The following is a 25,034-nucleotide window of genomic DNA, read 5'->3' as shown; positions in this document are numbered from 1 at the left end:
TTCAGCGGTAACCTATCGCGTGACCGAGAAGCGCGCCTTGACCTGCGTCAAGCGTAGCATATTGTAGACGGATGTAACAGAGAATCCGGTAAATTTTCAAAATAAAACATCTTTCAGATTCCCAAATAAAGAAAACGGAAGTAATGTAAGTTATTTATTCTTTCTGTGCGGGCCGATACCAAATGACCCGCGGACCGATACAGGTCCGCGACCCGGGGTTGGGGACCCCTGATCTAGATTACCGTCGCTCCTTTGCTTACCTTTCTGGACCATATAGTGCAAAATCTGCTCGACTGTTGACGCCACGTGGCTGGCGTCGGCCAACACGGGCAAGTAGACTCCCTCCGAGGAGAAGATTTCTAACATCCGCATGGGAACGGCCACATTTAAGCTGTCGTCGCCGCAGTTCTGAAGGAGTCTAGTAGCAAACACATTTGAAAAGTGATACGTCATAGAGGTGCAGAGATTCAAACCCTAAACCGCAAAAGGACGTCAGAATTACACTGCCGAGGTACCTGCAGCAAAACCCCAGGATCCTCTTGATCTGAAACATACACGTCTGCCTGTGCGGACCCACCAGAAATTTAACAAACTGAGCGTTGTGTTTCACCAGGTTCTGGCACAGCCATATCTGCAATAAAACGCACCCCACCCCCAAAAAAAAAAAACAACAACAACATTGGAGTCAAGAGACAAAGCAAGGAGAGTCTCATAAAAGCTGTCCTCTCACCAATCTATTTGCATCCACGCTCCGTCTATAGAAAAAGATGAGCCGCCTCGACAACAGACTGAGGGTGGGCGCTTCCAAAATGTGCGGTGTCTGGTTGGCGCACTCGTCAAAAGTGGCCCTCTGTATTGCATACTGAAGAAAAACAGAGCAAAAAAAAAAATGATCACATTTAGGCACAACTTTGGATCGTTTTAACAACAGGAGTACAAGAGGAGGAGAAGCAAAGAAAAGAAAAAAAATACACAGAGATTGAAAATGGAACCCCAAGAAAATTTTGTTTCCATTTTTGGAGGGGAAAAGTTCTCCACTTACATGATCGTGAATCAAATATTTTTGAGGATAAAATTGTCGTATCTCAAGATTAAAATTGTATTATGACTAGTATTTTTTATATATTTTTTTAGACTGGCACAAGAACCTACCTGTCGTTTCAAATCTTGGTAGCCGCGTACATAGGACTGAATGATGATGGCGCTCTTCAGTCGCTTTCTCTCATCCTGAGACATGACCCCCAAATTTAAAAAAATAAAAAGGAAATTCAGACACAACAGGAAAAACGTTCAAAGACTTTTCAGTTAATTTGGGTCATCCTTTACAGGGTGCGTGGCAAATTAGTCACCTCTCTTTTTCTTCTTTCTTCTTGAGTGCGATGCAGCAGGGATGCTTTCGCTTCCTGGGAAACACACACACACACACAAAAGCTCGATTTACAGTGAAGAACCAGTACATCACATTAAAAAAATATACAATATATACCATGGATATAAAAAGATCCTTGTTCAAATGACAGGCTTTTGTGGTATAAAAAATTGCCAACTACAAGAACCTGACTTGGTGTTAATCAAGGCATTTGTGAAAAGTGTGTGTTGACCCCTATTTAACATGAGTTTGAACATAATGGGTTAATTCTGAACAGTCGCATCTCCAGTTTATCAGAGGGTGTGCGCACTTGTGCAACCATTATTTATTTCTACTTGCAGTTTGGAAAAGATTTGTCAATTGCATTATACCGGTTACATTAATTGTGCGGCGAAAATAATTGAAATGACTTGTGTTGCTCTCAATTCTTGATATCACAACAAGCTTTGAGACGGGGTGTGTAGACCTTTTAGATACACTCTCAAGACAAAAAGTGTTTGTGTGTCAGTGATCAAAATGAGTTGTGTAATTTCACACACAATGTGTGTCTGGCACTCCAGTGACTCAACTATTTGTATAGAAGCCATTAAAAGTCCATCTTAGTGTTTGAAACACTCAGCTCTTATCAGATGACTGAACGTGTCATCTCGGGATGGGTCCACAACCCACACATTACCTTTTTACTTGCTCCTCCGAGTGATACCTTGGGTCTCGTCTTGAATTCGCCCTCGAAGCTAAACATTTTCACCTCTTTCCCATTGACTGATGGCGTGATTGACTCTTTTCCCTGCTTCCAAAAAAAAAAAAGAGGACAAAATCAAGGTGTAAACACAAGGTCGTGGGAGACACGTCTCAAAGATGATTGGGATTTCGTTGTAATTGAGAAACTATGGTACAAAATTAATTAATCACACACAACTTGGGTGATTTATTTCAAGGGTATTTATCTGTCAAATGTCATTTGTTATGATTCGGCTTCGAATACAGCTAAACCGGCTTCCTTAGCTAGCAAATGACTCAGCAAACGGGAATCCGAACGCGGTCGTCAACGTTCTGATAATCAAATATGCGGAAAATTGGGAGCGAAATATGCATATTAGCGACGCGTTTCAAGCTTATCGACAGGCGTTTTCGCGCAGCACCACTATATTGACGTTCTTGACGGAGCTAACTGGGTAGCCGAGAAGGTAGCCCGCAAAAGGGCTACCTTAACGGAGGGGTTTCCCTTTTTGGGAAGTCTGTTACAGCAACACGGAATGGAATTAAAGCTGCAACATTTACAGCATGTGTAACGGTTACCTTTGAGGTGTGAGCTGCGTGGGGACAATTATTGTTTTGTGGTTGTTTGAGCTGAATCTGAACGACTTATTTCCCTCCGGTCGCAAGAAGTCAACACTCAACACAACCGTGGTGGGAGCAGATATAGCTTCCGCTTCCTGTTACGTCGGGGAAGGCGATTGGACGAAACATACGTCAATAATGGTGTTCACGTGAGCTGCGTTCGTGCAAAACGTAAATAGACATTTTTTAATCAAAAGTGGAAATGGGAAACAGTGCACTTGTATGAAGGGAAAATAAAACCAAATAAACGTTTTTTATCCTCTCGATGATAGAGACAAACACTATCTGAAATATTAAAACGAGAGCAAATGTGTGCGCTACACCGGTCCTCTTTGCAAAGCCTAAACATGGAAAGATTCAAATTTCCGAGTCAAGTGAATATATCACCGACGAAAGAGTTCTCACCAAAGAACCTGGATAAAATAGTAATACATACAAAAAAATAAATTGACCAATATTTGTCAATTTATTAAAATCAGTTCGTTTTCATTAAAAAAAATACTGACACATTATGCATATCAACATGTGTTTCACAGAAATTGGGAGTATTATATTTCAGAGTATTATCAATCATCAATAAATCACTGTCAAAAATATTATACAAGTTGTACAAATGTTACAGTAGCATCTGTCTCTGGTGGATATAAAAAATCTACACACCCCTGTTCAAATACATGTTGATGCGGCAACAGAAAATGAGTCCAAGAAAAATCATGTCACCATTAATGCGGCCTGTAACCTATACAACTCAATTGACCAAAAGAAAATATGGAGAAGTAAAAGGAAGCTGAGATAAGGTGGTTGCACAACTGTAAAAACCCTCTCATAAATGGGGATGTGGCTGTGCTCAGAATTAACCAACTACATTAATAGTCATGTTAAATTTGAGTCAGCCGACGCTTACCAACATTTAACCCCAAATAAAGTTCAGAAGTTCAGAAATTCGACCGTGCCTCTTTCACACCACGAAAATGTGACATTGGCAAAACTTCCCCTTGAGGGATTATAATCATTATAAAAACTGAAGTTGAATTCACTTCTAATGCCATTTCAAAAACTTATAAATGATTGTTCCGTGTCCCCAGTGAAGTGTACAGTGAACGACGTTTATTTAGGCGAGCGTCAGGAAACCCGACAGTTGGTAGAGTCTTTGTCCAGTTGATGATTTCGAACGTGGCTTCAAATGGGAAAAAGTCAATCAAAAGAGGCAACGGGAATTTGCTTTTCAAAACGAGCACATATTGTCATTAATAATGGATCAACTATGGCTGTTTGTCACGTTGATTTGTCTCGTATCTAATTGTCCAAGTCATTAAGGGACAAACAGCTCTTATGGATGACGAGACCCCCCCCCCCCCCGCCCCTTCCACCCTTCTTCTTGGATGTGATAGGGGCCGTCTGAAGTCGGGGTCATAAATCGCTAAGGGCCAATTGGAAATGGCTCCACATTTCACCGCAGCCTTAATAGAAATATTTTAGGCTGGGTTTAATGGAATTAAAGCAGCACGGCATATAGACGGCTATCCAATCATCATGCACAGTCAGATCTGGCTATTAAAAAACGATAATGAAAATTGAAAAAAAAAACTCCTATCTTAAGAATGATAAAAAATAATAAATACAGAAACATGAATATATGTATATATATATATATATATACATACATACACTATATATATTCATGTTTCTGTATAAAAATCATATATATACATACACACACACACACACACATATATATATATATATATATATATATATATATGTATGTATATATATATATATGATTTTTTTTTCGAGTCCTCCCAACAACCCCCACGCATCCATCTCTGCCTTCTCACCGTCGCCGCGTCCTCGTCGCGGTCGCTTATCATGAAGGTGCGCAATTAAATGGCGATCCTTTAGCGGCAAAAGCGGCCGCTGACTTGTTGATTTCCCCTGAGCAAATAAAACGTCGACCGCGGCGCTGACGAATGGGGCAAAACTAATCAGCTTTATTGGTAGACGGGTTAAGGCCAACGGGGGTGTCAATAATTCTCGCGGTGACCTCCCTCTTCCATTAACTTTAAGTGGCTTATTAGACCCCGCACGCTCCATTCCGCCCGCCGCGGAATCGCCGTTGAAATTGCCCTCATTTTGACACTCGCTTCTCAGTTTCTCTTTATTTTTTCTGCTTTGCACACGTTCTGACGTGCTTCGCAATGTCACCGCGCATACGTATGTCCATCGGCTAATTCGTTTTGACCGCACGTGTATTACAGTGTGATCCATTTATTTATTTTTAGACGAGAGCGGGAGAGCTTTCGCTTGAATTCGTCGCGGGCGCCTGCGCGTGTTCGCACGTGCCACCCCCCCCCCCCCCACCCTCTGATGGTTATTATGATGATAATAATTACCTTCTCCTATTTCCGAATTACCCCGTGTCTGCACTTTTCTTTAATTTGTCATCTAAATCCAATTGGGAAAAGTGACAGCTCACCTTTCGAGCGAGATTCACAATTCAGTTTTGTAAATGATTATTTGAACATTACCCCAAATCCATGTATTCGTTTCGCATTTTAAATCACGGCGTAAATTCACTGACTTGCGTATTCATTTATGTGCCTACTATGAGTTTGCGGTTTGTCGTTTATTCATATTCATTCATTCACAACTCTCGGTTAGAATAATAGAATAAGAACATATTAAAAAAGAAAGAAAGAAAAACCTAGAAATAGAGAAGCGAAGGGCATTTTTGAAAGAAAAAATATTTCCTTTTAAAAATTAAAATCTCTAAAAATCAACAACAAGCACCTAAAAATACATGTGCAATTGATCAGCCGTTGTTACTTGGATTTAATAAAATGTAAAAAAGTTAGTCATATGCACACATTGAAACTCTCTAGACGTGTTATTATCCTCACATTATTATTTTTTTCAATGGCTTAATTGAAAAATATATTTCCCGTGCTCACATGCATCATCTTACAGACACAACGCACATATTCTTCTCATTTGGAAAAAAATAATTTAAAATGTTTTGAAATAAATAAAATATCTATGATAACAACAGCGTCATTTCGTTGCACGTCTGAAGATTTCAGTCAAGGATGCACATATACTCTTTGCTGCAAAAAGGGCATCAAAATGTATTTAATTCAGGGAAAAACCATATTGCTGTGATTCTCTTTTCGAAACAAACCCCTCAAAAATCATTTAAAGGATGATATATATATATATATATTCATTTTTGTTCTCACGTTGAGCCTCGGGCAGGGGGGGGGGGCAATCATACCCTCTTTTAAAGGGATTTAAATGTATTTCATCCAAACAACAAGGAAATGCTGCACAATCACATTCATATGTATTTTATTAAGTAACAAACCTTTCTGTAACGAGATTGACTGTTTTTTCCCCTAACGTATTTCTATTTAAAATAATAATAATGACTATATGAGTCTCCCAAACGGGCCTCGGGTGACCTTGAAGGGTGTGAAATCCTTCCGATGTGCTGCACTTTAATTCCTTGAACGAATCTTAACGACGGAGCTGTTGGTGTAAAATATGGCGCCTCGTTAGAGCCACTTGACGGTGTTGCGTCTTTTTGGCGGAAGGTGCACGGTGACCGCGGGTGAGCGCATTTAGGGGGCGGAGGAGGGGTTTAGTTCTCCTCCAGCCAATCAGATCAGCGGGACGAGCATTAAGTGTCACGCCGAACTTGTGATTCCCACTCGGGGTCTCGTCTCAACTTCCGCGCGGTACTCTCTCGCCTCCAAGATGGAGAAGTCGAAAAACTTCCGCATCGACGCACTGTTGGCGGCAGACACCCCGAAAGTGCAGACTTCCCCTCTGGCTCTCGTCACGACACCAGGAAGCGGGGGAGGGGGAGCGGGAACCGGAGCCGCCGGTACCGCCAACGCCGCCTCGGAGCTCAGCAACCCCGTGGAGTCTCTCCGCGCGGAGACGCCTTCTCCTCCGCGGCTCTCCGCCCACGGCCTCATCCCCAAGCCGAGCTTCCTGAGCGGGCCTCACGGGGTGATGGGGCTCCATCCGCAGAACAGCGGCGGAGGGATGCCCGCGCAGGCGCTCTACGGCCACCCCATGTACGCGTATTCGGCGGCCGCGCTCACCGCCCAGCACCCGGCCTTGTCCTACACATCGTACCCGCACGGTTCCCATCACGGCCACCACCAGCACCACCACGCAGGGGGGGACCCCATCAAACTGACGGCCAGCACCTTCCAGCTGGACCACTGGCTGCGGGTATCCACCGCCGGGATGATGCTGCCCAAAATGGCAGACTTTAACTGTGAGTACATTTTTATTTGGAAGGAAATCAAACTATAGCACAATTGCAGTCAAGGGCATGGATCAAACCATTGAACAAGATAATTAAAAACCTATCTGATCAGATTGGATTATTCAAATTCGTAATTGGGGGCGTGGTAATAAAATCTTATAATATTACATTTGGGTTTTTTTTCTGAAAAATTACTTTTTTTGTCGTAAAATGAACATGAAATTGCGTTTGGGAGAGATATTGTCAGTACAGAAATATATAAATACAGAAAACAAAAATACAAATTTTACTATATCCTAATCGATAGCACAATCGAAGAAACTGATCATTTTGCAGCGGTCCCACTTTTTTCTCCAAACGCTATATACTTTTTTATATGAAGGAATTTATCTGGACGCATTTACATCAAAATATGTCTGTCTTCAAACTAGTCCAAACAAGCGCATGCATTTTGAAATAAAAATCGTGACTTCTTTTTGCATCAACATGGTCCCCAAAACCCTAATACAATGAAAGAAAAGTCAAGCAAAAGTCAATTGTGATAGCCTTCAAATGTATTTATTACTAATATTTGAATGTCTTAAACTTACAAGATGTTTTTGCCTCGGTTCCATAAAAAAATATCTTCCATGTCCTTCTCTTTTTTTATTGTTATTTGGCCCAGGTAGAGCCACAATGTCTCCCATTGTACTTATAATAATAAAAATAATAATCATAATAATAATAATAAAAGAAGAAAAACAATAACGACATATACATTTCTTGTAATAATTTTAGTGGTATGTTGAGCAAAGTGGCCATGTTTCTTATATTAATACAGTAATAAACGAAATGTCAAAACTAGACTTTCATTTTTATTTGGTTGGTCCCGTTTTGAGCCAAAATGGCTTCCGTTAACCAATCGCAAAATAAAACAGATTGAGTCCTCCACTGGCCCTCTTTGAAATTGAGTTGACATGTTTTGAATATCATAAGCAAGCCAATTAGGATTTCACATATTCTATCATTATTATTGTCATTATTGTTGTTATTTTTAAATCAACTGGTACAACTTTGAGCCAAAATGGCGACTGACCGCTTTACACGATGTGCTTGTTTACGCTGTTGTGGGACCCATTTTCATCCAAATTTGACGACAGTAACTTGTTTCGAATTGGAATCATTTTTATATTAATAAACTACTATACTTACTACACTGGCCACTGGTTGTTGATCCAAACAGAATAATTATTACAATCATGGGTTTTCATTTGACTTTTTTAATGACCACTGACACTTGTTCTGATTTATTGTTATTTAATTTGCGTTCTCGAAGCCCAAGGTGACTATTGTCTTCTGCCTTCAAGTAAAAACGTTCAGGTGTTGGTTTTTAATTCGCATTTATTTATTTAATGGTTTGGCGTGATATCCATGAAAAATGTCCATTGTGTTGTAACAGACTTCTGTTATTATAGTTGTGACTTGGATGCAAACTGACAACATCTTGTTATAAGTCGACTTTTTTATGTGCTCGTTTTGACTGCACTGTAAATATCAAATTATTTAAAGTTTTGCTCCTATGAAAATGGCCTCAACTCAGCAAATTGTTTGTACACACCAAGTGTTGCCATAAATGTTAATAATTTAAACCTTAAAGTTGTTCTAAGTTAAATTACTGTTTTAGTCGTGGGTTTTCCCCCCCAGTGTGGTTTGGAGTCATGTTGACGTAATCGTGGCTCGATTAATTCGTTAATGAAAAAAATGTTCTGCCATCAAATTAGACTTTGGCATATTAGCAAGATATACTAAATGCTATAATCATGACGAAATGGCCCAATTATATCGTAACTAACAATTTCAGCAGCAGAGTGCTATGTTTTGGTTCCCCGCCCTCCAAAAATGTCGATATAGAGGTTAAAAAAAACAAAACGTTGGCGATGTTTGTATAGTGGAAGCGAATGATGGAGTGCGTACATACAAGGTGACACAGATGGATGATTTTTGGGAGAGGAACTAAAATGGACAGATAATGGACAGTGGGAAAGTGGTGGTGGGCTGTGAAAGCCACAGTGGACATGCTACTTTGCTCACCACGCACACTGCCTTTTTTGTCCACGCTCCTTCATAACAGATTTGGGTTAAAAAAAAAAAAAGAGCGAGCGGCGATGGTGCCGGGTAGAGTTCATCTTCTGTGTGGACACTTTTCACACCTTGCTGGGATGTTGTTTTTACTGTGTCACGTGGCTTTTTTTCCCTTCAAGAATCTGAAACGACTGCTATTGTTGAGTCATGGGTGGGAAATCGCTCACCTGCATTTTTATTAAGTGTAATGCATACAAATAAACAAATAGATCATCAAATTGCTCACCGCGGAGAATACATTTTGCCTTATTTTGAATGGGTTTTGGTGTCAGCTCATTTTTGTTAGCGTCAGAATCGTTTCTAGACTTGCTCGATAGGTGACATCAATTTTATTAAAATATAAAATGTCACACGATTTGTCATAACTTTGCCCTTATTTTCAAAACGTTTTGCTGTGATGACTCTTGACTAATAGAATCTGAATCATTTGACTGAAGTTACAAAGTGTCATGTAACATTTTTGGTTCAAAAGGAAAAATGGTAACTTGGAAATAATTTGCATAATTTTTGACAATTTTTGTTTTTACATTTACGGTGTCAGCTGGCTCTTGTTCCTTTAAGAATCTCGGATTGATTGAGTTGGCCGGAGAATCACCGACCAGTAGTTAGGTCGTAATATTTTTTCAAAGTATATATATATATATATAGGTGAAAAAATTATAGATAACTTGGAATAATTTTGCCTCTAGTTTTGAATCAATTTTGTTACTAGGTTTGGTGTTCTGTGTTGTCTCTTTTTATTTTATCATGTAGAGCCTGAATCTTTTTTTTTCTGGATGCAAAAATCATATTTATGTTCTTCTCGATAAGGTAGAATAAATGAGTCTGGTTTTCCAAACATTTTTTTGTTTTGTTTTGGGAATTTAATGCTCCGTTCACAGGTATATGGAATCATGTGCATTTGATTTGGGCCACCTTGAAAGTTTGAGATGAGAAACTATTACTAGTATTAAAAAAAAAAAAATTTTTTTTAAAAACCCTAAACATTTTACCTGCACAAATGTTCTGATGATGCAATAACAGAACATGCCTTTCATGATATTTAGTCCCATTGCATAACGTGACTGTTGTGTTTATGTATGCGTTTGCAACGGCGCACACGCAGCTCAGGCGCAGTCCAACCTGCTGGGCAAGTGCAGGCGGCCCCGGACGGCGTTCACCAGCCAGCAGCTGCTGGAGCTGGAGCACCAGTTCAAACTCAACAAGTACCTGTCTCGACCCAAACGCTTCGAGGTGGCCACCTCTCTCATGCTCACCGAAACACAGGTATAGCACCAAATAAAACCCCCAAAACAACACATGCCATTTATCTCGCCGTTCACCAGGGTCAAAACCGAAGCATCTATCCATCACAATATGGAGCCATACCTCCATCGATTCTCTATCGTGTAGCATCTATTTGTCCATTTGTCAATCAATCCGTCCATCGATCGTTTCGGTCATCCGTGGATCTACACTATCCTTCATCCATCCACCCCCGCCCAAGTCGTGGGCCACTTTTGAGGTGCGTCTTCCCTCGGAGGGCTGTTATGATGTTTAATCTAATTATTGCATTATTACTTGTCAGGGTACCAAAATGATTGCAAAATCTCAACATCATTTATTACACATGACAATTTGACATTTCTGTACATTTTTTTAGCAAGGTTCATGCAACTTGACACACATGATTTTCTTTCGGAGGGCCACATAAAATGACGTGGCAGGCCAGATCTGGCCCCCGGGCCTTGAGTTGGACACCAGTGCTATCAGGGGATCTAGCATCCATCCATCCATTCATCGGTCTGACCAATCCGAGTACCAAGGGTCTCAAATTCAATTTGTGTGGGGGGTTTGGGTGTGGCTAGGCCACATTATTAAACAACAATACACCCCCCCCCCCCCACACACACACACAACTAATCCAACTTTATTAATGTTGATGAATGGAGTCAATTGAGATCATTAACAGTTCTGCAGCATGTGAAGATTGGTGACCTGGTCCTCTATCTACTTGGTGTCACTTCCTAACTGTTGCGTTTGAGACCCCTGATCTAAGTCTTTCCAGCTATCAATTAATTAATCCAAGTGTCCATCCAGCCTGGCTGGTAGGCACGTTTTTTAAGAACCTATGCTTAATGCAAAACTTAATGCATTTTTTTTTTGTACTGCCCCCAAGGTGAAAATCTGGTTCCAGAATCGGCGCATGAAGTGGAAGCGGAGCAAGAAGGCCAAGGAACAAGCGGCACAGGAGGCCGAGAAACAGAAGGGCAGCAAGGGTGGGCAAGGCGGTGACAAAGCCGAGCAAGATGGCGACGGGTCGGACTATGAGGGCGGCAAGACGACCACGAGCAAAAACGGCAGGATACGAGACTTGAAGGACAGCGACGACGAGTGCGACCGCTTCCTCTACAACTCCTCGGACTGTTCCTCGGATGACGAGCGCAATCGAACCTGCGACCTCAGCCCGCGGCCTTGAAGGGACACGGAGGAAGACTTTGCATGCAAAGCCTTTTTCTCGTTGACATTTTTACGAAAAAAAAAAAAAAGATAAATGACGACAAAAATAGGTCAAACATAATCAATCTATCACTATACGTCGCCAACACATCAACAGACAGCAACATCGTGATATCAGCGGAAGTGGGGTAAAAGTGCGGAGAAGACTAAATGCATTTTACTCCATTGCATTGCCTTTAAAACGATAATAAAGGCGAAAATGCGATTATGAACAATTAATATCTATGTAACTAGACATTCTCGAACTTAATCGGTGGAATAAGTCAACTCTACTGTAGATATTTGGATTTCTGACCAATGTATCGATATCTGGCATACACACAATATTCGTCTCACTAAAAAACGGAGCATTTTTACTTTATTGCAGCACAAAAAAAAAAAAATGGTAAGACAACAAAAATATGTCCAACAAGTAGTTCTAACAGCCTTAAATGATGCAAGCAAGATAATGATAGAGTCTTTGATTACGCGATACGTTACGATATCACAATATCGGCAATCAGGCGAACGATACGATATCGATGTAAATGAAGAAGGGAAAACCAATGAAGTCCATGTGACAAATCAGAGAAACATCTTCTTTCATGGCATCATAACCCCCCCCCCAAAAAAAACCCCCACCGATATCACCGCTACAGCTGATGCATCACGATATTGATAAGTGTCAAACATTTTCATTGGAAGTGGAGTAACCTGGAATACTTGGCCACACTGGATCGCAATATATTCCGTATGTAACTTAAGTGCAAAAAAATTGAGCATACGTATGTTTTTGTTTTGTACTAAAAAAGAACAAAAAAAAAAAAAAAAGGATATAATTTCTATGCTTTGTCCCGCTCCGAGTATCTATGCAAAACGGCGCATTTTCACTTCCAGATACCTCGATAAACATTTTCATTTAAAATAGGGAAACAATCGTGTGTTCACAAATACTGTACGTCAAATTTTACGCACCGGACCGCATGGCCTCTATTAGGGCTGGCAATCGTGATATTTTGATCCGATACATCACATGAAGAACTGTAAGAAGGCCAACTCTTAAGAAAGATATCAAAACTATTTGGACTGTCTGACGCTGGGAATAACCTTGTCTTATGTTGGCCTTATGATATAAGAGTAAAAATAAAAAAGGTTGTGTTTATTTTTCTAAACTGTATTTATAGAAGGAAAATAATGCATGCTGAATTGTGGTCTCTCAGTGTGAAATAGCATCAAATAAATATTGTGCTTTTTTTCTTTCTAAATTGTGTGTGAACTAAATGTACGTGGGTTTGAATTGTAGTGAGAGTTTGATTTATGGCGCAGGACACATGCAGCCTTGTGCTTTGACGGCCCGGGGTCATGGGAATGACTGTTAATGGCGCTGTCGGATGTGTGCAAACGTGCCGCGTGAGCAAACAGCAGGAAGAAGAAACATTTCACGCCACACCACCAATGGACTCGCATTGAGACAACACGGTTCCCCCCCCCAAAAAAAATATATATATTTCTATTGAAACCAAAAAGCCGATTCTAATTGGGTTAATTTGAGAACCCGCCCACAAAAAAAAAAAAAAAGGGATAAAATATCAAAATAAATATAAATAAAATAAATGTTGATTTTTGGAAAATAAGTTCTAAATGTGATATAGATATATATAGGCATCTCAAAGTACCAAAACAGATCTGCTTTTAAAAACATTACATTAAAAAAAAATCAATCAATTTGATTCACACTGACTTAACAAAAAGCAAGATTCAATTCTTTAAATACCAAATTTGGTCAAATTTTGCAAAAAGGGATTCAATTGATTCCAGAATGTGAATTGCAGGGAATGTTTGCTCTGCTTTTAGTCTCCGTTTGAAGCAATGGTGAACTTCCATTTTTCTGTAGAATTCACATACAGGAGTGCAAAAGTGAAAATATTTCATAATATAAATAATAAATAAAAATAAAAAAAAATTTAAAGGAAGACTTAACTGACAGTAATCCACTTAAACCTTTCAAGGACAGCGGTTACTCGAGGGGAGAGCTTACTGTGTTATCAGGTTACAGGGTGCATGAAAGGGTTAATCACACATTTATACAGATACATTATAAGCCTTTTTTTTTTTGGTGTCCTAACATCATGCTTTTGTTTTGATGATATGATGTAATATGCTGTCCTGCTGCAAAATATTACTGTGGTGTGAATATTGCACTGAAGCTTGATTCGAAGAAAATCATGAATCGAATTAAAATCGCATCGGTTACATTGATGGTCTAGAGGAGGGGTGTCAAACTCATTTTAGTCGCGGGCCAATTTGGAGTTACGTCTTCTCACGGAGGGGCCGTTGTGACAGTGAAACCACAAAATTATTACTTGTACACCACACATTAATTGGTTGCAAGTTTTGAAATCAGTCGATTACATTTTTTTTCCAATTATTGTTCAAGTGAGGGTTAAGAAGGTAACAAAATAATTGCAAAATCTCAATGATATTTATTACACGTGACAATATGACATTTTGGGACAGATCTTAGCTAGTTGACACGTGATTTGCTTTCACGGGCCACATAAATTGACCTGGCGGGCCAGATCTGGCCCCCGGGCCTTGAGTTTGACACAGGTGGTGTTTGGCTTTATCTCCTATGTTATACCCCCCCCCCCAAAAAAACCCCACAGGCATCTGAACAGGGGTGTACAGACTTTTATGTCAGCCCTAAAATCTCATTTTAGAGCCCACACATTCATTAAACAAAATAATTTGGCAAAAATGACAAACATGAAACCATTTGGGGTTATTTATTTTTAGCCATCCACAGGAAATACAAAAGCCTTCGCCGTCAGTCTTACCGCTGTAGTCAATTCAATCGTTTTGTCACAGGCTGTTCGAGCGAAGCACCTGCGTTATCTTCTCGCCGTGTTTGCTTTCGCGGCGACGGCTCAAGAGTTCAGACCGGGGTCAGACCCGACGGGGCAGGTAAAGGCTGCCGGCTACAAAGTGGCACGCAAAGGTCAGGGTGTGGAGCGCACACAGTGAGCCCATTGATCCCACTGTATACACCTCATCGCTTGTTCACACCACACCGAAAAGCTTTCGGGAGCTACAGCGAAATGAATCACGCATACAAATCAAATTGACGTTTCCATTCGCACATATGAGGTCTTCACCCGCAACCCCGATGATGACGAGCGCTACAGAAAAGTTATTGTGGATGGATTTTTAAAAAATGTAAATCATATTCCTTTTTTTGAGGGGGGGGGGGGGGTTACAGTTTGACTTTGGCCTCTTTGGCCTCCATGGCCTGGGTGGCGATGCGAGCGCGTTCCGTTAGCACGGCGTCCTGCGGCGCGGCGCTCTTAAGCAGGAAGTGGCTGATGAAAAGCTTCAGGCCCTCGCGCAGCATTCGCAGCTGGGGAATTCCAGAAATCCTGGCAGGCGGGCAACAAATGAAGGGGGCGGAAGGACGGTGGGTGGTCGACGGCATACAAAAAAAACCAGCGTCCGGGTAAAAGCAAAACTATCTTGACGATGCAGCTTGAGTGAAATGCGGGAGGACGCTAACTCCGACATGATTGTTATTCTATGTTAAACCTTTTGCTTTGTTACAGCTGCGGTTGTTGTGAAAGCGTTATATAAATCAAGATGATGCACTGTATATATTTCTACTTCCAAATTGGGTCCAATTTGGAATATTTCTAAAAAATGTCTCCAACATTTGTATTCAATATTGCGTGTACACAAATACAGTTTTTGAATACGAAGCAGGAATTAAGATTGCCTTTAACACTACGCAGGGAACATTTTTTATAACACATGAGACTCTGCCTGTCTTTTTACTTTAATAGGTGCTGTTGTTTTGGTTAGCGAGGCAACAAATAACTCCAGCGCTCACGCCGGTTGTACTACCCGTTTTCTTTCCCCTAATACAGGGGTGGGGGTGGGGGGGGGGGGTTGTGTTGCTCACCTTGAAAAAATGCCGATGACATCCTCGGGCTCGGTGTCTGTGAGCAGTCGAGTCAGGACTTGGCGCAGGAAGCGCACCTTGGCCTTGTCGAGCTCTCCGAACTCGATGACCTAGAACACCAAAAGAACCACCTGTGTGAATGTCCAGAAAGAAAACGGAACAAAAATGGCACCCGGCAGAGCGAAGACCTCCACCAAGGCCTGACCGACCAATAGCCACGCAGAATATTGAAAGTGGAGGGAAAGTAGCATAGCCAGATCCGTCCCAAAATTTTGTTGTTGTTTTTTTTACCTGAGTGCCTCCCCTCTACCAAGCTTCTTATTTGCATCATCAACCAACTAACGGTTAAAGAAACATGATTTTGTTTTCTTCTTTAGATTTTTTTTTTTGACTATTCATTAGCTCGCAAAGCAAAACAAGAATTCCCCCCGAGTCCGGAATGTGCTTGCTTACTTTGAGCAGCGAGAGCGAGAAGCACTTGTTCTGGAGGAAGCGGGTCACGAGCTGGATCAAATTGTTAAAAGTCCCGGAGGGAAGGTTGGAAAGCTCCCGGAATTTATCCCACAGGCTGAACTGGAAGGTCATCTGTGAAAATGGAAACAGAAAAAAAGTGTCAAAACCAATGAGAGGAAACTTAACGAGTTCACGCGTGAAAAGCAAACGTTCCCAGCGCGGCTCTTTGAGAGGGACAAAGAGTTGTCGTGGCCGATGCGGTCGGGCCGAGGAGGAAGCGTTGTTGGTGGTGGTCGGAGTTTGAGTGGTTTGCTCATAACACGGGGCGAGAAGGTGTGAGGAGATCCCGCCACGGAGGTCACGCAGGTCGGAAGAGGAGGTACGTGGGAAGAAGTTAGTCATTAGCATGCAGACTTATTAGCACTCAATCGGGTGATTAGGATCAGTGGACCGCGGCTTGGATTGGTTTGTTTGCGAGGGCCTTGGAAATGACATCAATGGCTCTTTACATTGGGTGGGGGCAATTTCCTCAGAGGGACATCGTTGTAGATGGACGACAGAAATGTTTTGATGATTTTTACAACTGTAATTACGGGGGAAGGACTTCACGAGCAAAATGACTTCCAAAAAAAAAAAGATTGGGGGTTGCTGTGTCAAAAGTATGAGCGGTATCGGTACTTGGTATCGGCGCATACTCAAAGACTAAGTACTCGTACTGGCACCAGTCCGAACATCCCCAGTTGAATGAATTAACTCTGTGACAAAATGTCTTTGGAAAGGCAAAAGGTTGGACTTCGGACTTTGATTTGGTTACCTTGTGAGGTTTTAGAGTTTGGAGAGAGAGAGTGTCATGGCTACCTGGAAGTGGCGGTCGTGAGCGCAGAATTTCTCTCCCAGCACGGCGTAGAAGCCGTTGAAGGTTTTTTCCTGCAGGCAGCAGTCCATCAGCACGTGGACGATCTCGCGCTCCTGTTTGTCTTTCAGCCCCATCCTTTACGCCAGCAATGAGGTTTTGTGGTCACAATTCAATGTCACAAGCCCCGCCCCACCTCCACCACCTCCAAATGAAGGACAACGTACCTCAGCAGCTTGTCAAAGGCATCCAAGTAGTCTTCGCTGGTCATGAGCACGCAGAAGATGTTCCTTCGGACCTCCGTGTTCATCCGCTGCTTTCGAGCCAGTTCCAGGACTTTGGCGGTGAACTGAACACAAAGCGTGGATGGGGGATTTTACTGGGCTTGACATGTTTTTGACCTTTTTTTTTTTTTTTTTGGTCAGAACAATCAGTGTTTCACTCACCTGCCCTTCGCCAACGCTTTTATGCTCTTGCTCGCTGATCATGGGCGCGCCGCTCCAGGACGAGCCCACGATCCACCAGCGGCCCACCTGGTCGGCCGACAGAAGGTTGTCCAGAGACACCCGCAGTTTCATGTCGCTACCTGCGGCGTTGCGCTGGATCTGTATCGAAAACATTTCGAACTTAAAAGGAATCCTATTCAAAAGGATGAAGAAGAGCCAAAAGATGGATTTTGTCACTGACTGCATCGATCAGCACGCCACTTTACTGGCAGCATTTAAAGACAATTCTTTGGGGCCACCTGGTGGCCAATGTGTAAACTACCATAAAATTCTAAAACTGAAAACGCTTTTTGTTACCTTGCCTGCAAGATTTTTTCGTGTTTCTTTTTAAACATTTCGGCAAAATTTGTAATCAAATTTTCAGAAGTACATTTGAATTAAATAATTACTTTTACAGTACAGTTCGAAGCACACAAAGTGGCTTACAATAATGTTAGCTATTACACGCCATCATTGTGGTCGTTGAATAAATAAGTATTTTTTAGGTGGTAGTTGGAGTAAAAAAATAAAAAATTGAGAACTGCCGATTTTAAAGTCACCCACCAGACTTCTCTGCAGTTTCTTGAGCTTCTCCACAGGCTCTGGATCGTAGCCCGGAATCTTGCGCATGTCGTTGTTCTTCAATGCCAGCATGGTTTCCAACATGAAACGGACCTACAAATGTTACGTGATTAGCATTGTGTTGGAAGTGCAGTTTAAGGGCATAAATGGTAGTTGCTTGGTTTCCACGAATAGTGGCTGCTCCCCAACTCCAACTTTTATGAAAATATAATTTTTGGGGGCGTCAGAAGAAAATACTGTTTTATTCTCTCTAAAAACTATGGCAGTTCCCGTAAGCTGATTATTTATTACAGTTAATATGACTTACCAGAAAAAAATACAAAATATTCGTGTTTAAATTGATAATGAGCCCAGAGACTAATTGGGCTTCTGATGGGGGAACAGTCAATGTTTGAGGAAACAGATTTGGCTTTAGTTATTCACTACCTACTCTGGTTTGGTCCTGGAATTTCTTCCCGACTTCGGCCGCCTTGCGCTGGGCTTCAGCGATGAGCTCCTTGAGGGCCAGGGGGTCGTCCTTCCGCAGCGAGAAGCCGACGTTACGCAGCACGAACAGCAACAGCTCAATGTCCTTCTCTCCAAAGACGGCCAAGAGGCGCCGCAGGATGTCGAAGATGAGCAGCGAGTGCACCACCTGGAAGTTGTAGAGGTGCGCCACGACGGCAACCAGGTTGTCGCACTCTTTGCCCTCGCCCGGGTGCTTGTACGTGTCGTCGAAAAGTCGCACGACTGTCTCCAGGAAATGGGCTCCTACCTGGAATGGGAAAACTTCACTCAACAAAAAGCTAGATTTAACAACACCACCAATTTGTCGGTCCAATTTAAAATCACTGTCCACTTTAAAAAGATGTCAGGGGGACCCCCAAGTCAACAGGGTCAGATGTACAAGGGCCACTTGGACCAAACACCATAATGTCTGTTTTCTTCTCATTGAAGTTCAAGTAGTTTCGTCCCATCCAGGGTTTTGTGTGACATGGATCTGGCTGACTTTGCAAAGCAGTGACAGGAAATATCACGTTTTCTTCAGAAGGAAGCAGGGGGCAGCAAATACTATGAAAAAAGCAGGGGCCCCAAAAATGAACCCTGTGGAACACCGTATGAGAGTCCCCAGTGTCATTAGCCAAGAGGTTGTCATTAAAAACTACGTCTCATCTTAAAACCTAACTGGAAAACCTCCATGACGTTATATTCAGCCGAAAAAGATTTCAGCTGAGTGTCCACCCCTTTTAAAAAGGATATGTTAAGGAGCAAACCAGTTCAGATGTTATTGTATAAATAATTTTGTCTCTGGAATGCCCGCCCATCCATCCAGTGTGGAATTAAACAATCACAGGACAACGAGAACGTTTCATCATTACCTCCAAGCCCACGGTATGATGGAGGATGCTGACCAGGAGGACGTGCTCCATCAGCAGCCGGTTGGGCATCAGTGCCGGCGTGATGCAGGCGGCCAGCAGCACCTCTGTCAGGGTCTCGTTCATGTCCTTTCTGCTGCGGCTCATGTAGAGGGCCTCCAGCTGGCCGCCGATGGACGACATGTTGGGCTCGCTCAGCCTGGATAAAGAAAAATTACAAAGCACTGTCGGGGTTTTGGTATGAAGTTGCAGATTCGTGCCATTTGTGGCAAGGCACAGTCCCTATCCCCTGCGAATAGCAGGAGTTCACTGCACTACATAGATAGGCGACGCAAAATTTTTAGTTCTCTTCGTTAGGCACTGCCAAAGACTGGGGATATTCACCCACAGTGGAGTGAAATTGAAGGAAAAGGCCAGAAGTGCAGATATTCCTGACTTTAGCACTCGATTCGCATTAGTAAATAATCAGTTGTTACCTGTTGATGAGGCCCTTCACATTCTTCTTCAGTTTCTCCAAGTCAGCTTTGCGTTGTTCGCCACCAGCATCGCGCATGTGAGGAGGCACATACTTGCCCGCCGCCTAAAGAACAGAAATTAAGTATTTAAAATGAGCCTTCAATACATGACCTGGATGAGTTGTGATGTGATGAGAATTGAACATGAACTGTTGTTACAACCTCTCCAACCTGACGGCAACTCTGGAAGGGTCTAAAAAGTGTGGGAGTTGGGGAGGAGCAAAAAGCTACCGCACACATGCAAAGATTAACTACAACGCGAAAAAAAAAAATAAACCCCCACAAAATACCGTGGACAGTAACAATTGCGAACTCACAGGGGTGGGAACGTGCTCTGCAACTTCTTCGCTTTCCTCATTCTCATTTATGTCATTCTCGTCCTCCAGTTCGGCATCCATCGACTCATCATCTTCACTTGGTACTTCATCCTCCTCCTCCACTCCTTCAGCCTCATCATCAGTTAAATCTTCTCCATCACTTGCGAGGGCCTTTTCGTCCTCCTCCAAGTCGTCCACCTCCAGCTGTTTAAAGTTGTCCTTGGCGAGGTCCATGTTGTCATCGCTGTCGTACATTCCCGTGGTCAAAGTGCCGGTGTCAAGAGCACCCAGGATATAGTCCAGTCCATCAGCCACAAACGACTGAGGTATGCTTTTCTTGTTTTTCCTCTTGTTTAACTTCAAGTAGCGCTCTAGTTTCTTTATTTCTCGGTCCTCTTGTTCATTGGCCTCTAAAAGCGCCTTCTTCCTCGACTCTTGATACCTGTTGGTTTTCGTGGGTGCCGCTTTGGGCTTTTCTTGTTTCTTTGCATTAGTTTTTGGCACTTTTTTGACCTCGTCCTTTTTGTTGCCACCCGTTGCCTTCTGTTTTTGAGGTATTACAGCCTGTTCACCATCACCGCTGGGCAGATTTTTCTTTTTACCTTCGTAGTGACTTTTCTTTCGGATTTTCTTCAGTTTTCGCTTCTCCTTGCGGAGTTCCTTTCTGCTTTTCCTTCTGACCGACCTCAAACCGGCGTCATCCTCTGCTCCCTCGGCGCCACTTTTGTTCTTGACAAACTCGCCCACCGCCACCATGTACTTCTGCAACACGGCGTTGCCCTTCTGCTTTCCCTTCCGTTTGCCTTTCATAGCAGCAGCGCACTGTTTACATTCGACTCACTAAACTTGTTCAAAATACCACGTTTAAAAAACGGAAAATATGCTAGTAAGCTAGCAGACTTCTGTCAAACATTAGGAAGGCAAAAATAAAAAGAATAACAACAATATGCCCATTAAGAAAAAGAGAATCCGTACGCATGTGGCCCCATGGATGTATGCGGATGTGACCCGGATGACGTGTCATTGTGCTTCCGGTGTCACCAGCGCGGTGGGCGCCTGATGATGACGTCGAATATTTTGGAATCGAATTTTTTTTTCTTCCCTCACCTCGAAGCGGGCTTTCTACTCCTCCGACGTAGAGCGTCTTTTTAACCAGTCACGATCCGGCGAGGAGGAAGGAAGAGGGCGCACCTTGAGCTACTATGTAGTGGAGTCTGGATTTGCAATATGAAGAATGGAAGCAGACGATGTTACTATCAGGGAGCAGAATTTCCACAGCCAAGTTCGGGAGTACATTGTGAGTACGGAAGCAACTCAGCGGGTTCGAGGCGGCGAACGACGTCCTCTAAAATAAATTGTAACATAAACACTTGGCTGATGCTAAATAGCTCGAGCTGTCAAATAGACCGGCGTTTATTTCACAACAACTTATTCAACGCGATCACACAAATAGGGGATCTCACTACATGTTGTTCTTTTGGTGGGAGGTGACGCTTACATTCCAGCAGGCGCACACTACCTAATTGAGAAACCCGTTCCTGTTATGACAGGGAGTGGGTTGTTACGCAAAGAACAAAGACAACAATTTGTAAAGGTGTTGTAACATAACATAGCACAATGGGGTTCACCCAAAAACGAAGGTATTAATCATTTAGGAATGACAGCAATTCTATGAACGGTACGTCTATTTCCAGGAGTTGGGAAACATGACAGTAAGATATGCAACTTTCAGTTTTGTAGTTTCTCCATTGCATGTGTCCATGTTGCCGCAGATACCATGAAATTGGATTACAGACAGTAATGGGGGGGGGGGGGGGGTGGATTTAAGAAGGGGTCATAGATGGGAGAATTTTCCTTATAGGATGACCAAGCTGCAATCAAGTCAAGTCCAGTGCAACTTTATTGTCAAATGCGTTGTATGTGCAACATACAGCACAGATGAAATTTCCTCCCTCTCAACCAGACAAAAGGAGCTCGTGCGGGTGCCCGGGCAGCCATCAAAAGAACAGTTAAAAATAAAATGACAAAATAATACAACACAACACATAAGACACAGACAGCCGTGCAATCGTAACCACTTTTCCAACATACACTTTGTTGTTTAAAGCAGTTATCAATGAAAGAGGAGCGAATCAAAGTGTCCTTTTCACCAGTGGAAAGACGTCAAGCTGAAAATGTGCACACGTCCGCTACAAGCTAAGTTTGAAAGCAACAGGAAGCTGTAGCGTCCATTAACGAAAAAGAGATTGGCTCTCATCTCCTGTCCCATGTAAATCCGCTTCAATTCAAAGCCACGACTCCATCCAGCCGCAGACTGCCCACCAGCACCGACCTTTTTGCTGAACAAAGCGGGGCTGTGAAAATGCAGAATCAATAAGACTCGTGTCACTCACCAGCCCTCACTTTTTAAAACTATACCTGCGTTTAAGTCACAGATACTATATTGGAACGCGAGGATGGTGACTGCTGTTGGACAAAAATAATATCTGCACCTCAACAATACAAAATCTATTTTTTATCCAATGCTCGATTAAAAAAAAAAAAATCAGATAGCCATCATGCCACAAGTCTCGCTTGAGTGAAAGTTCACTTCACTGGGTTTTGTGAGGAAAGTGACTTTACAAAATGACTCAAATTGGCACCCGTGTAAAAAAAAAATAAATAAAAATTAAAAAGCTACAGGTGAAATTGCACATCCGCGCCGCTCTTTTGACTCCCTGTCCAATGAAGGTGTGAAATACTGTCTCGCTGTGTTGACCATCCAAGGATACAGCTCTTGTATCGCATGTGATTAGACTGCATCCTGTCCTGGCCTGCGAGTGTCTTTCAGAGAAGTGGTGTTAGCGTTATCTCCTCACAGAGTGCTGTCGTTATTTATATAGATATTTTTTTGTGTGCTGCTTTATCAGCCCTGCGCACCTGATCCTGTGCCGTGTGTGTGGGCGTCATCGCGGTAGGCTGAGTCATGTTGTGACACTGCCAAGAGCTTAAACTTTCTATTAATGGCGTCCCGCTTGCTGTCACAGGAGGGGGGGGGGGGGGGGGGTGTGGAACGGGATCTTATCCGTCAGCATATTTAGACGCGACAAACACCTTGTGAGTCCCATCTGTGAAACGCATTGGCCTAATTATATGTCATAAAAACATGCTGGGTTTTTTTTCTGAGCTATACAAATATATAATAGCCATTTTTTTTAAACCCTTTGAGGGACAGCGGTTACTACAGTGGACATCTTATCAGGTTGTAAATAAACGCCCTTGCTCACTTTTGAGGAAACATGAGCACATGTTTTGAAAGCGATAGCTTGTTTATACTTTTTCAAGACTCAAAGTGTTGTGAAGTCCATCCATCCATTTTCTGATCTGCTTATCCACACAAGGGCGCGCTGGAGCCTATCCCAGCCGTCTTTGAGCAGTAGGCGGGGTACACCCTGAACCGGTTGCCAGCCAATCGCAGGGCACACAAAGACGAACAACCATCCGCGGTCACACTCACACCTAGGGACAGTTTAGAGTGTTCAATCAACCTGCCACGCATGTTTTTGGAATGTGGGAGGAAACCAGAGTACCCGGAGAAAACCCACGCAGGCACGGAGAGAAAATGCAAACTCTTCACAGGAAGGCCAGGGCCAGAATCGAACCCTGCACCTCTGCACTGTGAGGCAGACGCGCTAACCAGTCGACCGCCGGGCCCACCCATGTTATAAAGTGTTTTGGTTTCTACCCGTGTGTTCCCAAATGCCTACCACTAACAACATTCATATTGCCGTTTCAGATATGTTTCCTCCTATTTGCCGTGCTCTACATTGTCTCCTACTTCATTGTCACCCGATACAGGAGGAAGACGGGTAAGTGCGTCTTAAAATTCTGGTGTCCGGGAGACACCTCAGGCAGGTTACAGAAGTCCTGACCTTTAATTTTGACCCCAAAAAATTATTAAATGTGTTCTTACCTTTCCCATCGTGTGTGGTGTACTTGAGATGAGCAACACAGCAGCTCACACACACATAACTATTATCTCCAGTCCACTGACAAGCCAGTCTTTATCAAAGTACCAAGACTGACCTGCATGGGGCAGCGTGGCACTGCAGGGATCCATACTTCCCTAAAGCACAAAAAATACAAAGGTTTTTTTTTTTTTTTAACCCAAAAAAGACCCAACACACCCCACACCACAGAATAATCAGTTAGGATAATCTTTTACAGACATCTGATAAATGGGCCGCTGCTGACTTTATTGCAAAGGGGTCAAAACAATACAAATTCAGCCCGGTAGTTTTCGATCATCTCCAAATGACTTTTCTACTTTTCTAGATGACCATGAGGACGAAGATGCTGTTGTCAACAGAATATCGTGAGTCCAACACGCTGCTCCCATTGTGCGCACTCCCGATATAAAACATGATCCAAATGGAGGAAAAATGACATTTTAAGCAGAAGGGTGTGCGAGAATAAGGTCATTATATCATGATGGAAAAAAATCCACTCAACGATAAAGTCAAATAGCAAAAATAATGTCAAAGGTTGAGAGTGATGTCATTGTGTGGAAAAGTAATATTCCAGGAAACGTAAAAACTGGAATGATGTCAACCTTTACAAAAAGTCATATGAGAAAATTAGTCTTGACAAAAATTAAGTCATATGACAATAAAAAAAGTACCAGCAGGTAATTATTTGAGAAGTATATGAAAATGGCTAGAAATAAATTAAATTCTTTTCATTTAAAATCTAAATTCAGACAGTAAGGTCAAACGATGACTAAAACAAGGTCATATTAGGTGAAAATCATAATATGAAAAATGACCAGAATAAAGTTGCGAGACTGAAACTGTTCCTGTAGAACAGCCGGCCAGCTCCTGAACGCAACTCAACTCAGTTTTGCAAATAGCGAGCAGGCCCCCCGCCCCGCAAAAGGCTTCAAGCTAATTCAAGTTGAC

At 42.5% G+C, this 25,034-nt stretch overlaps 5 protein-coding genes across 8 annotated transcripts in view; 2 read left to right on the top strand and 3 right to left on the bottom strand.

Annotated features, from left to right (window-relative positions):
* The window catches only part of ube3c (ubiquitin protein ligase E3C), a 32,959-nt gene extending 30,178 nt beyond the window's left edge, over positions 1-2,781 (bottom strand). The window contains exons 1-7 of one of the 2 annotated variants that reach the window (XM_086102129.1): positions 2,669-2,781; positions 2,046-2,159; positions 1,350-1,403; positions 1,153-1,227; positions 731-862; positions 516-631; positions 261-418 (exon numbers count right to left, since the gene is read on the bottom strand). In XM_086102129.1, coding sequence (XP_085958255.1) covers positions 261-418; positions 516-631; positions 731-862; positions 1,153-1,227; positions 1,350-1,403; positions 2,046-2,111 — 601 coding nt within the window. In that variant the 5' untranslated portion in view covers positions 2,112-2,159; positions 2,669-2,781. The remainder of the gene's footprint in view (positions 1-260; positions 419-515; positions 632-730; positions 863-1,152; positions 1,228-1,349; positions 1,404-2,045; positions 2,160-2,668) is intronic. The other variant, XM_086102128.1, reaches the window with a different exon arrangement.
* Positions 2,782-6,435: 3,654 nt separating this feature from the next.
* mnx1 (motor neuron and pancreas homeobox 1) lies at positions 6,436-12,813 on the top strand. The gene is made up of 3 exons (XM_086102038.1): positions 6,436-6,995; positions 10,213-10,373; positions 11,266-12,813. Exons 1-3 carry the CDS (start codon positions 6,464-6,466, stop codon positions 11,563-11,565), a joined length of 993 nt encoding a protein of 330 aa, XP_085958164.1. The 5' UTR covers positions 6,436-6,463; the 3' UTR covers positions 11,566-12,813.
* A 1,235-nt stretch (positions 12,814-14,048) lies between these two features.
* Positions 14,049-21,332, bottom strand: nom1 (nucleolar protein with MIF4G domain 1). 2 transcript variants are annotated; one of them, XM_086101421.1, is made up of 11 exons: positions 20,098-21,136; positions 19,742-19,845; positions 19,269-19,464; positions 18,341-18,664; positions 17,893-18,003; positions 17,290-17,448; positions 17,071-17,192; positions 16,849-16,981; positions 15,991-16,122; positions 15,538-15,647; positions 14,049-15,001 (listed from the first exon to the last, which is right to left on the bottom strand). In XM_086101421.1, the coding sequence occupies exons 1-11, from the start codon at positions 20,905-20,907 to the stop codon at positions 14,839-14,841; spliced, it is 2,364 nt and encodes a 787-aa protein (XP_085957547.1). In that variant the 5' UTR covers positions 20,908-21,136; the 3' UTR covers positions 14,049-14,838. The 2 variants fall into 2 exon arrangements, with proteins under 2 accessions (XP_085957547.1, XP_085957548.1); XM_086101422.1 differs by lacking the exon at positions 20,098-21,136 and adding an exon at positions 21,205-21,332 and having other exon boundaries at positions 14,358-15,001.
* lmbr1 (limb development membrane protein 1) overlaps positions 21,247-25,034 on the top strand; it is a 33,346-nt gene continuing 29,558 nt past the window's right edge. For both annotated transcript variants that reach the window (XM_086101424.1, XM_086101423.1), the window contains exons 1-3: positions 21,247-21,394; positions 23,873-23,945; positions 24,412-24,451. In XM_086101424.1, coding sequence (XP_085957550.1) covers positions 21,332-21,394; positions 23,873-23,945; positions 24,412-24,451 — 176 coding nt within the window. In that variant the 5' untranslated portion in view covers positions 21,247-21,331. The remainder of the gene's footprint in view (positions 21,395-23,872; positions 23,946-24,411; positions 24,452-25,034) is intronic.
* The window catches only part of rnf32 (ring finger protein 32), a 43,010-nt gene continuing 39,458 nt past the window's right edge, over positions 21,483-25,034 (bottom strand). Inside the window, exons 10-11 of the mRNA XM_086101425.1 lie at positions 24,050-24,202; positions 21,483-22,451 (exon numbers count right to left, since the gene is read on the bottom strand). The gene's annotated coding sequence lies outside the window, so the exon portion shown is untranslated. The remainder of the gene's footprint in view (positions 22,452-24,049; positions 24,203-25,034) is intronic.

Source organism: Hippocampus guttulatus, chromosome 21, assembly GCF_054856545.1.
Source record: "Hippocampus guttulatus isolate MCC_2025c chromosome 21, RoL_Hgut_1.0, whole genome shotgun sequence".
Lineage (NCBI taxonomy): Eukaryota > Metazoa > Chordata > Actinopteri > Syngnathiformes > Syngnathidae > Hippocampus > Hippocampus guttulatus.
This window is presented reverse-complemented; position numbering and strand designations above follow the sequence as displayed.